A 13,322-nucleotide genomic window follows, 5' to 3' on the forward strand; every position below is an offset into this window, starting at 1 on the left:
TTGTTTGTTTGGCTATTTGGCACAAGGTTTTAAATGAAGCTGCAGACTAACCCAACTTATTTTCAGAGGGTTAATCAGACTTACTGCCAATTGAGAGCCCCAGTTCTCATTCAAACCTTACACTGACTGCAATGCCATGGAGCAAGAAGTCCATTTTCTATTCAGCATTCTCCTCTTCACCTCCCACGACAAGCAACAGAATGATGGACAGAAAGGGATGGAGAGCTAGCCCAAGAGACCTGGGACAAGAGGCTCTTGTGAAGACTGCTACCTTCAGCAGGGAAGAAGACACCAGGCTGGCCGCAGACTCTGCCATGTAGGCGATACTGCCAGTGAAGAACGGGGTGCCGTCGGCAGGGGGAGCTCAGTCCACCTTTCACGCCTGGGATGTTCCGGCTTGGGCAACAATCAGCGTGGTGGACTGAGAAGCCCATCCCTGATTCAGCTTTACCAAAGCTTTGACTCTCTGGCCAAGCACATACCACGGGTTGGCTGCATGGGGCATACACAGGGAGCGACAGGGCTGGCCCGGGGCTCGCCTGAGTGGCTATTGGCAGTAAAAAAAAAGTGCACACAGAAGGCTTAAAAAGAAAGACAGGCTTTGCTTTGGAAAGATAAACACAATCAGCTATCACAGTCTTAACTCTGCTTATCTCGATGGCAACTCTAAAGAGAAAACACAAATAAAATATGTAGACGGGATAAACAGCGGTGGGAGAACAGCTAGGCCTGGAAACGAAAGTCTGAGTTCCAGCTCCAGCTCTCCCCCTGACTTCTCTGTGCGGCCGCGGGCACGTCACGCTCACTCCGTGACTGATACCTTCAGCAGGGAAGAAGACACCAGGCTGGGTGGCTGCTTTCAGGCTACGTAACTAGGTGACTCTCAGCCTCAGCCTCCTTATCGGGGAAGGAGACATGCTGAGAGTCTCCACCTGGTGGTGTCAAGAGAAGATTGAGATGGCCTATGCCCAACGCCCAGCACAGTGCCTAACCCACAGCACGTCTCAATAGAGTGTAGCGAGTCATACGACAACTTACTTGCAAAGTGAGTGGGATGAATAATGTCTGTGTCATCTTGTAGCCCTAACACTGTTTTTATTCTAAACTTTGTGAGGTGAAAGGGAAGGGGTCCCATGCTGGCTAAGAAATCTTGGCTCAGAATTTAGATAGCAAAGGCTGGTTTGCCCTGGCATCTCTGTAATGGTGATGTGTTACATTTTTGTCATCTTCCGGTCACTTGATTCTTGCTAGGCAAGTCAACGGGCATTGTAAAACGCTGAGCATGGCACTTGGAAAGCAGGGCACAATTAGGACACGGTCATTGTCATACGGTTGCAGTCACATAGTGAGATGCCTGAGACCCATAAGTTCCTAAGGTCTGGAAAAAGTCCTGGCTTCTTCCAGGTTCCCCTGAGAGATCACTCAATCTCGATGCAAAGTGTCACTGCATAAGTCAAGAACCACCTAGACCTAGATTACTCCTGTCATCTGAAGTGTGTTCCTTGAAGGCGGGCCTACCCTAGACTCCACCCACAAATACTGACAGATGACCACCTTGCTAGAGTTTGAACTAGGCTTTTCCTATGTATTGATATTTTGTGACTCGGCATTTCCTCTCTAACTCCCAATACACAACAGGATCTCCACATCATGGCAAGCGCGACAGGACAGATGGCCAAACCAACACTGTCCCAGTGCTCAGGGGTCAGAAGATGGCAGTCATTCCAGGAGAAAGTGCTGCCCTCCTGGTAAACCTAACCCATCTTTCCTTCTTAAGTTTCCTCGAGTTCTGCAGACTGGCGCTGGCCCACCCAGAGTGGGCACCACGAAATGCTACACACTCTATTAGAAATTCAAGGGTAGACGGTGTCCTCTAACGAGACCAAGCTACTAGATATTAATGTTCAGACAACACCTACCTCACTCCAGACCAGCATGGTACCGAATATGACCTGTAACCCATCAAAGAAATTGTCCCCTATGATGATCACAGTCGCGCCTCCCGTCGTCCATCCTTCACTGGGGCTGATGGCTTTGATACAGGGAGTAGCTGCTTTTCAACACACATGAAAAAGAGAAGGAGTCTGCTGTTAGAATCAAACTTTAATGATGGGAGACTTGAGAAAAAGAAAAAAAAATCTTTTTATCTTTTCAGGAACAGAAAGTCCCTCAAGATCTCAGCATTTCCTGGCCACATTAGGACCCGAAATCTAAGGGCGCCATTTCAACTTTTAAACGCGTTTCTTTTTTTTTTTTTTTTTCATTCTTTCTACTGGGAGACATATATTTTACCCAAATCATTTTCCAACATGAAAGCTTATGAAATAAAACATAGAAGCGATACTTAATTGATCATTAAAGATTTTTTTTTTTTTAAAATGGGTGACTTTCTGGAACTCACTGGAAACCTTATAGGATGGCTTCATAATTAAAATATACATCCTGAAAAGAAAGCCCATAGATTTTTAGACAAACATTTCTGTCCAATGGGAAGAAAGAGAAGAGGCAAGCGCAAGAAATTATTCCTGTTAACGCTAACATAGAACATCCCTCGTTAAAAATCATTAAGTTGTTTTTTTTTTTCATGAGATGTTATGAATCCCATTTTATGGATGCAAAGCACGCAGGTCACTTGGGGTGAATTATGTAACCAAATAGCTGAGTCAAGGCTGCACCACAGAGAGTCCCATGACCTCCGTGTTGTTGTCATTTCCAGGCACAAAACTCTAGAACTGGCTTTTTCAAAATTTCATATCTCTTATTTTTCCATTATAAACGGCCCTTGGAGATGGAAAGTAATTCGCAAATCCTGTCATTCCGAACAGACTAGAGGTGGTTTGCATGACGCGCTCAGAGGGCGCCTTCTTTCCATGGAGGACTTTTAACCCCACAACGCCACCCTGCGTTTCCCATGACTGCTCCTCTGAGCAAGAGCCACGTGCAGTTCTAGAGCCACGTAAGGAACGTGCTGTGCAAGGGGAGAAAACGAGACTCCCCCCTTTCATAAAGAGTTTATTAAGTATCCCAGACTGACTTTCCAAGTATTCAAGCCAGCGAGAGCATCAGTTCATTTTAATGGGGGGAAAAAAACTGGCAAAAAAGTTATTGGACTTTGTCAAATTTGGCAAAATGTCACGCTTTAACTTTTGCAAGAAGAAAGAAAATATTAAGCCCAGCCCGGTGGGACCATTGCTCACGTGCCACCACACAAACAAGTAGAATGGGTTTGATTTTGATTCAAATGAATCTTATAAAATTGCACAGAGAAATTAGGAAATATCCAAACTAAACATTTCACCTTGGCTGAACTCACAGTAATGCATTTACAACGAAAACTGGGCAGGTCAGATGCCTTTTCTTCCCTTCCCTTTCTCCCCCCAAAAAACAAAATAATTAATCAAGAAGACGCAAATGATTCATGACTTGAAGAATTTTTGTGCAATTTTTAACACACATAAAAGTTGGGATCAAAATTCCACGGGCATAGGACTTTTTCTTAAACAATTTTTCTTTAAAAGGAAAAGGTTTAAATGCATAATCAAGTACTCCAAACCAATGGTAACAGATGATGTATGATTTCAAGCAATTTATAAGAGAAATAAACTATATTTAAAAACTACGTCAAATTCTTAAAATAAAAGCAGTTTGGAAACATTCTAGTTGATGCCTCAAAAATCTTAACTCTTCATTTCTGACTGTATTTAGTTGCTAGAGTGGAGTAGAAAATGTCTTCCTAGATTCCTCGATACTTCTGAGAACAGGATATTGGTTTAACTGAACTGGTCTTAAAAGAGTCTTCCTCGTGGGAAAGTGTGGAATCCACTGGTGTTATTAAATTCTCACCCTGTAATTACCCTCATAAACCACAAAATAGTCTTGGTGTTTGTATCTGTATTAGCTTGGGGAGTTCTTTTAATTTTTTAATTTTTATTATTTATTTTTTAGGTCACACAAGTATCTTTCTTTAGATAAATATGGTCTCCTTCAGGCTTTCTCAGCCCTGAAGGAGACATAGAGCATGCTCGTGTACCTTTGACAGACTTTCATACAGTAAAAATGTTACAACAGCATAGCTCAGACCTGCTAGAGTTAGACTTGAGCCCCTCCCACTTTTTCCATTTATTAATTGTAGGATACAGAAGGCATGCAAGTGTGTGTGTGTGCATGCGTGCACACGTGTGTGTGCGTGTGTGCGCTTTCAAACATTTCCTAAGGAGAATTATGTTTTCAAATTTTGCGAGCAACTGTCCAAAAACAAAGCTATATGGCATCTAGTCAGAAGAGAGAAAAAGCAGCAAGCTTCCAGAGATAACGTAGTGGGGAGACAGTACATGACACGATCTTATTAGATTTTGAGAGAAAATAAAAAAGCCTTGAAGGAAGTAGCCCAGGACAAGAGTGGCACACCTCACCCCTTGATCCACCCTACCTCAATACTCAGCATCACCCACCATCCCCGCCTGGAAGTGAGATGCTGTTCATAGAACAGGTAAGTCATGCGGCCCTTTCTAAGTCTAGACCTCGACTGGTTCCGAAGGCGTTCTTATCCATCTGTATCTCATAGCAGACTTGAGAGGGAGTTCTGCAGTACCTCTGCACTGGGAAGTTTAGGAGATCTGTAAAGGAAACATGGGTATCCCGCTGAGAGAAAAAGGTGGGAAAAAGATGTTACTGGCATTTAGGACCTGAAAGGGAAGGATGCTAAGTATCTAACAAGGCCTGAGATGGTCCTCCAACATGAAGAACTCTAAAATGACAAGAGAGCAAGGTAGAAAACACTCTGACTACCTAAAAAGATCAGGCCCATGATCAGGTGTTAAGAACCTGAAACTATCACACATCCATACAGGCCAAAGTCAAGAAACAAATGCAAACAGCAGCGGAGGGCCTCAGAGCAAGCACGGGGGTATGGCCACTGACACTCAGAACCGGGGAAGTGACGGGAAGTGATAGGATGTTGGTGAATTGCTCATATGTCCTCCACCTAAAAGTGTCAGCTGCTGCTCCGCTCCAGCCACTGGTGACTCCATACAAACACAGGCCCGGGGTGGTCTGGTCTAATGATCTCTTTGAAAAAAAAAGATGGGAGTCCAGATTTTTGTGTGAAATTTCCCAATCTTTAAATGTTGGCAACTAATTCAATAAAATGTGTCCGCTAACCAAACTGTTTATGGGTAGACTGAATTCACAGAGCACCGGTGCACGCTTTTACCTGAGTCACAAATGTGCCAGATTAAAAGCAGCCCAGGAAACACTTACAAACATAACCAAAACGACAGGTACCCTAATGTTCACAGCACTATTGACAGCAAACTATCCAAGAGTTAGGCCTGACCTGTGGTGGCGCAGTGGGATAAAGCATCGACCTGGAAATGCTGAGGTCGCTGGTTCAAAACCCTGGGCTTGCCTGGTCAAGGCACATATGGGAGTTGATGCTTCCAGCTCCTCCCCCCCTTCTCTCTCTCTCTCTCTCTCTCTTTCTCTCTCTCTCCTCTCTAAAATGAATTAAAAAAAAAACTATCCAAGAGTCTCGGTGCCCTCAATAAGAGAGTTGGTCAAATAAACTAGGGTACATCCATACTACAGAATATTAGGAGTGCCATCAGAATGGTAAAAAAAAAAAAAAAAAAAAAAAATTCCATAAACTGACTTGGAGAGATGTCAAACTATGTTAGGAAGGGAAAAAAGCAATTTGTAATCTAGAAAAGAGTGTGACCCTGTTTATTTGAAAAATGGTATCTATAAGCTGTGTGTACATAAGTGTGACTGTGAGTGTGTGTGTAGTTACGCGTGAACAGATAAGACAGACAAAGATCTGGAAGGAGGTACACCAGCTGTGGTCAGGGGCTCCGTATGCAAAAGGAATGTGACCAGTGTGGGATCGAGAGAGGAGGGTGACTAGTAAATTTTACTCTGCAGACCTCAGTAGGGTTTGAATTTTTTCAGTAAGCATATATTGACGTGATACATTATTCTAATAAAAAATTAAGTAACAGCAGAGCATTTAATTCTGTGAGAGATAAAGATTATATTTCTTAAAGCAAATGGATACTAATTTTTTTTTTCTTTCTTAAAGCCAGGCTGCCGTGCTGATGAGTTCTAGACCCTGAGCCTCCCATTCCCTTTTCTTTCTGGGTAAGTTGTCTCTGAGAAAATTCAGACATCCGAAACAGCCAAGGACTGTTCTTCTTGCACACAGGGTGTCAGAGAGATACGGAGGTAAGACAAGGAGAGTTTTAAATATAGTCACTATGGATGGATTCAGTAGAATTTGAAGGTGAAAAGATTTATAAAGGAATTCAATCTAACCAATGAGTATATTACTCAATATGATTCCATCTCCAAGAAAATATTATAAAATGGAGAGGGAAAGAGGGTTTGAGTATCAAACCACTTTACCAGCCAGATTTTGATTTAATTAATAAAAGAGTTTTCCTCACCAATAAATTTTCACACGTCTGGGTATCCATCCACAAGGACTGCTGGCCAATTCCTGGTTGTAAAACCTCATTAGACATAAAAGTTTGGGGGGGGGGGTTACTTTTGCCTTTTTATTTTAATTGTTTTACTTCTTCCCCACCCCCAGCAGCCACCAAAGTAGAGGAGATTTTCCTTCCAACTACGACAATAACATGATTACCCCACCACAGTTTAGCATAATGGCTCTGAAACGCTCATGGCACATTGCAGAGTTAAAGTGGAAATTATTAGGTAGCTCTTCTTTGTTATAATAATGATCACTCCACAAATAAAAGCTCTTCTCCCAAAGGTACTGCAAGGCACAAAATGCTAATTCTGAAGATTATGTGTGCGCTTTTATTAAATATTACTATGCCCTGTCTGTCGGAGGGCTTCCCTGCTCTGATTGTTTTATGAGCACCGTGTTAATGTCATCCCCATCTTGCTAGCAGCAGGCACACATTTTAGCGTTTGTATGAGAGTTGATCAAAGGCCACGTGCTGGGGGAATTGCTGAGAAAACACGGACAAGCGATAAAAATCTAACAGATTAATTGGTTTAAATTTCATTTCAGGGTGTTGAACTTTGGCTCGGGACTCTAATACTACACCGTGAGTCAGGGCCTAATTACCAGATTTCCAATTTGCTTCTGAACAATGGTCGTGGTGAGAAAGAGAGAGGGAAGAATGGGGCGGGAGTGGGGAGGTGAGGGGGGAGAAGAAAAGAAATCGTTCAGCCTCCAGTACATATTTAACAACTAATGTTCTGTGTGCAGACAACTGCACCAGGGGACACTGATGTCACCTGCTCTACCTCCAGCCTCCAGAGCATTTACATGTTCTCCCAACAGCCACAGAAGGCAGAAGAAATCACAGGTGCCCCCTCAGCAGTTTCAAATTTTCTGATTTACAGAATCAATGTTGCAAGATTCGAGGGTCTGCTCCTCACTCGCTTTGCAGCATCAGGCTCTTTATTAGCAAGGTGAATTTATAAGCCGGAATCGCCCCTCAGCCTCCAATAGAAATGATCTATTTCACGGAGAGAGAGCAAGGGCCAGGAGAGCCATGTTTACCTCGGGGTTTATGGGTGGCCTTGGGAATAAGGGTTAATTGAGCTCAGAGGTGCCTGCCCATTGAGGTGAATTAGTGGTGTGCGCAGCAATCAGCAGGGTCCTGCGGCTGCTCTTACGTGTGCCTCTGGAAATCTCTTTGTGCTGTGATCAATACTTCCCTTGTTTGGGGGAGCCGTATAGACGACCCGGGTTGGGCATTTATCATCTTTCCTCCCCCAAAGGGGGCTTTCGCCAAAGTTGATGTCCCATTATGGGAGCCTCGTTAGAGAGACATTGTTTCGCCTTTTTTTTTTTCTCCCCCCTCCATTCCCGGATTTAAATTCGCTGGCGAAATAACACTCAATCCGTTGGTAAAAGGTGCCAATTTAGAAATGTTCTAATCCCATTCTAAATCTTAAGATGAAATTCCACTAATGCGAATACAAGGCCATGTTCCATTTCCATTGTGTGCGCTGGATGAAAAAGATATAAACCTTCCCTGCCCAGCATCCTGTTACCCAGAACTCTCCCTTTAATGAGCATGTCCACGGAGCGGATCACTGGTGCTTACAGTGGAGATGAAGATGTCCGCACCAGCCCTTACCAGCTTTTGAATAAAGACAGGAAGATGCAATTATGTTAAGTTGATTTTAACATTCAGTGCTTTTGTATTCGGATATGGGCAAGAGCACCAGCTGTTTAAATTGCACATCTCCCACTTGGGGTGACCTTGAAGCAGTCGTTTACCCTCCCTATGGCATTGCCCCTCTCCAAGCAGTGGTTTTTCCTGTGGGTGCCCACCTCATGGACCCCTGGCTAAAGGCAGAAAGTGCCAACTTGTGTTTTGTGCCTGGTAGATAGCACCCTAGTCGCCAGTAAATAATAATTATCATTATCATCAGTTCTCCCATTAACCAGAGTTTATTTATTTACTAGAATACCCTACAGTCCCATCATTCTAGAGAATGCAGTTTATTGTAAAACTTTCCTAGGAACTTCCAATCCAGCGACTTGCTAACAGAGCCAGCTGAATTCACTGAGGAGGTGGATTTGGCATCGGTCCTCCCAGAGTAGAATGTTTTCTTAAGGCTCTCATTTGCCTGGAATGAATATTAATGGCGATCTTTTCAGAAGTGAGGAATTGACTTTAATTTTATTGTCCCGAACTTTTGAGACTTGGCAGAAAATGTAGCGAAACCCATGAGCTCAGCTCATTTCTCCAGGACAGCTGTGACCCCGTAAAATCTCGGGCTTTTCTCTCTTGTATCTACTTGGTTTGGGTGAAGTTGTGCTCGGATGTGCCCTGTTCTAGAGACGGTAGGGACACAGAGTACCCCCACTTGGACTCAGCACACAGATATCTACTCTTCCTGTTCAATGGGAACAATGGTTTTTGCTCGGGGTTTTGAGCAAAATGACTTCCCTGAGGGCACACAGCTCAGTAGCACTAACACCTGCAGCCTCTGACCCTCTGACAACTGGCGGCCACTGACCAGGAAAGAGGACAAACAGAGCGTTGGCTCTAATGAGAGACTGGCCCTCTGTATTCTCACCGCGCATCAGAGGCAAATCTATCCTGGGATCGCCCACCTCCCACCTGGATGCCTTAGAAAGCAGTAGCAGTTATAATGCCTGACCGGCATCCGAGCACCAACATGTGAAAACTTCCCTTTGAGAATCCTAACTTCACCACAGACTACCAGTCAGATAACAGACAACAACACACACACACACACACACACACACACACACACACACACACACGGTTTTCTGACTCAAGGGAGAGCAGACTTTGTAACACTTAGGCTCTTGCTTCAACTTGAGTTACCGGATTTATTTCTGCCTTCCTTTTCTTTTGTCTTTAATTGCTTTATGCAGTTAAGCATTCTCTTGTTTATTAGGGTTTTAATTTCATTTTGTTTTTGATATTGGTCGGCATTTATTGCCTCACTCACTAGCGTATCTAGATATTACTTGGCAAAGAATCACATATTATATATGCAAAATAGCCTCTCTCTCTCTCTCTCTCTCACTTTCTCTCTCTTTCTGTGTGTGTGGGTGATGTGTTTGTCATTTTCCAGAGAAATGTAACCCATGATATAGAGATTTCTCAATACCAGATGCAATTAGATCTATTAAATATTAAATGAGAAGATCAAGAATTTCAAATGTTTTTCATCCTTTATTCCAAAGTGACTTCACTTGGCAAGAAAGCCCTTTGCTTTGACAGCATTAATGGCCCTCACAGAAGAAGAGAAAAGGGAAAAATTCCTGGTCACAAGATAGAAAATCTGATCCAACATGCATCTACATTAAGACAGGGTTAACCTGATGGGGATACCTAGGTGTAGCTAAACTTAGCTAAGTTCCAAACTAGTCCATTTGCTAAATATAGACCAAGCCCAAGTAGTATCTACTTTCTGTTTATTCTGTAGCTTTCTTATTTTATTTTGAATTAGCAAAATTCCTCCATGATCAGTGGACATGGCATCTGAGCCAGGGGAAACCAGAAATCCTGGTGCCACGATTGTCCCAGCAGTCCAGGGCAAGATCTTCTGGAGTTCTGTCTAGCTGAGTTCCAGAACTGTGTGGGTTCACTACACAGAGTTACTTAACAAGCTAGCAGTGAAAAAAATCTCGACATATTGATGTACCTATAACTTTGAAATTGCACTTGAAAGACTTGTTGAAGGCTTTTTGATTTAATGACATGCAACACGGCATTGTTTCATAATATGCAAGGATTTGTTTGTGAAAAACACTTTGGAAGCTTGGAGTTTTCTAATTGCAGGAAGTGAGGCAGTACTGTTCTCTACCTCATGTTTGATCTCCCACATCCCAAATTGAAATGCACAAAATATTAATGCTTGGGCAGCCAATGATGTATATTACAGGCAGCCTTGTTTCTCTCTCTCTCTCTCTCTCTCTCTCTCTCTCTCTCTCTCTTGTTCTATGATTGTCAGCCACACTATTGCAAAGTAATGGGGAGAAATTATCATGGAGGGTGGGAGAACCTTCAAAATGAATTATTCATGGACCCAATTGTGATATTTGTTGCAACAATAATAAATTCACTTGCCTCTGATTATACAATAAGTAAATAACTCTTTCCTTCTGACAAGGAGAACTTTCATGCAGTTATATTTATCGCAATTCTCCTTATTATCCTGTTGTAAGAAAAGTTCTAGATCTAAAAGCCAAGGAAGAAAGGGAAATAAAAATAACTTTCCAAAAATGGACATCCAATATTGTATAAGAGGAAATAATTTCCAGGTTGAAACACACACACACACACACACACACACACACACACAATAAGTCACTGCTTCTTCAAGGAATACTCAAGCCTTTATTTACAAAGCAGTCTTCCTGGGCCTGAAAAATCATAAAGAAAAACACGAACAAGTCTAGTGGAAAATTTGTGACGTTAATCTTGGCCGGAGTCGTCTTTTTAACAGGCCTTGAATGTTTGTGCTGGGTTACCCAGATGGTCATACAGGAATCGGCCTGATAGGATTAAACCTTTACGCTCAACTCCGCTCCATCTGTTCGCCAAGGTTTGTCTCTCCTTATCTGCACATGAATTTTTAGGCTTTTTGGGTCTTGGAGCTGAACTAAATTCAGCATTAAAAGATAGATGTGTGCAGATAATTTCACATTTCATTAGTCAGTCTCGGCTGATATCAGCGTGGTCTTGTTTCTAGAAAACATTTTTTTTTTTTTTGTGAAGGATTTCCCTAAGAAGGAATTTAAAAGTATGCAGAATCTACTTTTTTGCCATTGTTGTTGCTGCCGTTAGAGGGCTTTGTCTTTCTCTTCCTATCGAATCCCATGACTCATGCGATTCACTGTCATAACGGAGTTAACACTGATGTTTGCCTGTAAAGATAGAAAAGGACGACCTGGCATCCTCCCTGCAGAATGTGGCTATAAGAATGGATGATATATAACTCTGGATGAATGATCCAGGCAGAATATTTTCCTGTGTGGGGTTTTCTCCCCCCATTACAAGAAGACTGGTATTAGTCATCATTTGATAAAATTAATTACAATAGCAATTGCTATCATTTTCATTAAGTTTTCTATGCTTTGAAGTAGGGGGCAGTAATTCAGAGCTTCATCTTGAATGAAACAGGCTGATGTCAGTGTTGCCCCCACCCCCACCCCGGTACACCTGGCCCTAGAAGCAGTGAAGTTATTTATTAGCTGGACAAATAGGCTTGGGGCAAGTTTCAGGACAGAGGCTGGTAAGCCACCAATAGGCTGAAGTCTGGAAGATGGCTCTGGGGTTTCAAACCCTGTGACAAAGGCAGGGGAGGAGGGCTCGGACTGCTGGGGCTCAGCAAAGCAGGGCAGTGTCAGAAACTTTCTGGCAAATAGTATGCAAATGAGCAAGCTGCACGAAGGAGGGATCTTTTCGAATCCTGCTTCATGGCTGGCTTATGGCAATGTCATCACTGGGTGCGATCAATGCATGCCTGTGATGGAAACCACAGAGACGGCAGCCCACGGAGCCCTGGCCTTAAGAACACAGGATCCCTCTAGCAGTTGAGGCAGGCCTCCGTTGCCTTTCCACGGTCCCCTTGGTAACCCTGGCTCTTGGCTCTATGCTGTCATGAATGACAGGGCCAATCAAGCAGCTCATCAAAGAAGTCAGGCTTTCCCACACCCAGGTCTAGTTATTATACTATTTATGCAATAGCCCTAACTCAACAGTCGGGGAGCAGAGAGCAGCAACACTTCCTATGCAAGGTTCGGGTGACCTATTCCTACTGGTAGAAAGAGACAGATAACATCTTGAATACACATAGCTTTGGCTTCTTAAGTGGACAAGAACTCTGGTTGGGTCCTCAGGGGCGGCTGCCTTTCTGGAAGGAGCTGATACTGCCTGAGGAGGCCCACACAAGTCATCTCCTGTAACGAGACCGAGACCGTGCTCATGCACACAACTCCAGTGTCTACTCTCCACGTTTTATTCTAAACAAGGACACTTGACTGGATGTCCAACCTGTCACTTTAATTTGCTTTGTCCAATACAGTAGCCATGAGCCACATGCGGCTATTAAAATCTAATTTTAAATAAATTTTTTTTTAAAAGAAATTATTTTCTCAGTCACACCAGCCATAGTTCAAGTGGCCAATAGCTACAGGTGACTGACTAGTGACTATCATATTGAGCAGAACAGAGATAGAACATTGCTATCCTTACTGGAAGTTCTATTGGACAGCACGAACCTAAGGATCAAGTTTAAACGCCCGAGCCTGTATTTGATGGAGAATAATCAGAGCTGCCATTTATGGGGGGCCCTCCCTATGCTAGGAACTCTGCCAGGAACAAATACTCGCTAATACCACCAGCCATGATCACAAAATCAAATGCTCATAGGCCCAGTAACTGAACATGGCTAGGGGCAACACCATGGGAGAACCGAGGTCTGTGGCTAACTGTAGAGTCTATGCCCCACCCAAAATGGACACAACTTCTCAGTTTGATCTAATTGTTGCTATTTCAGAGTGTGGGCCCAGCACTACCAGCTCTTCTGAATACAAACAGAAGTTGCAAATCCAGATTTTCATATAAAATTTCTTTATTCTTTGTTGTGAAGCAGCAAATACATAGTTTCTGTAAGCACCATGCAAGCCAAACCTAAACAAGCCACAAACATCTTAGCTCTGGATTCAGTCCACGATCTGATTCGCCAGTGTACAACTTCTATAAACCCTTGGAGGGCCAAGAATCATCCTTTAGTTATTAATTTCTGCAACTACGTAACTAATACTCCCACCAACTCATCAAACCATAAACACAAAC

General features: G+C 43.1%; 1 protein-coding gene across 8 annotated transcripts in view; it reads right to left on the reverse strand.

Annotated features, from left to right (window-relative positions):
• Positions 1-13,322, reverse strand: part of EBF1 (EBF transcription factor 1) — a 389,332-nt gene that overhangs the window by 98,196 nt on the left and 277,814 nt on the right. For 4 of the 8 annotated variants that reach the window (XM_066273163.1, XM_066273159.1, XM_066273161.1 and 1 more), the window contains exon 9: positions 1,920-2,050. In XM_066273163.1, the coding sequence (XP_066129260.1) occupies positions 1,920-2,050 (131 nt within the window). Of the gene's footprint in view, positions 1-1,919; positions 2,054-13,322 lie in introns of all 8 variants that reach the window. The other 4 variants (XM_066273162.1, XM_066273158.1, XM_066273160.1 and 1 more) reach the window with 1 other exon arrangement.

Source organism: Saccopteryx bilineata, chromosome 4 (assembly GCF_036850765.1).
Source record: "Saccopteryx bilineata isolate mSacBil1 chromosome 4, mSacBil1_pri_phased_curated, whole genome shotgun sequence".
In the NCBI taxonomy this organism is placed as follows: Eukaryota; Metazoa; Chordata; class Mammalia; order Chiroptera; family Emballonuridae; genus Saccopteryx; species Saccopteryx bilineata.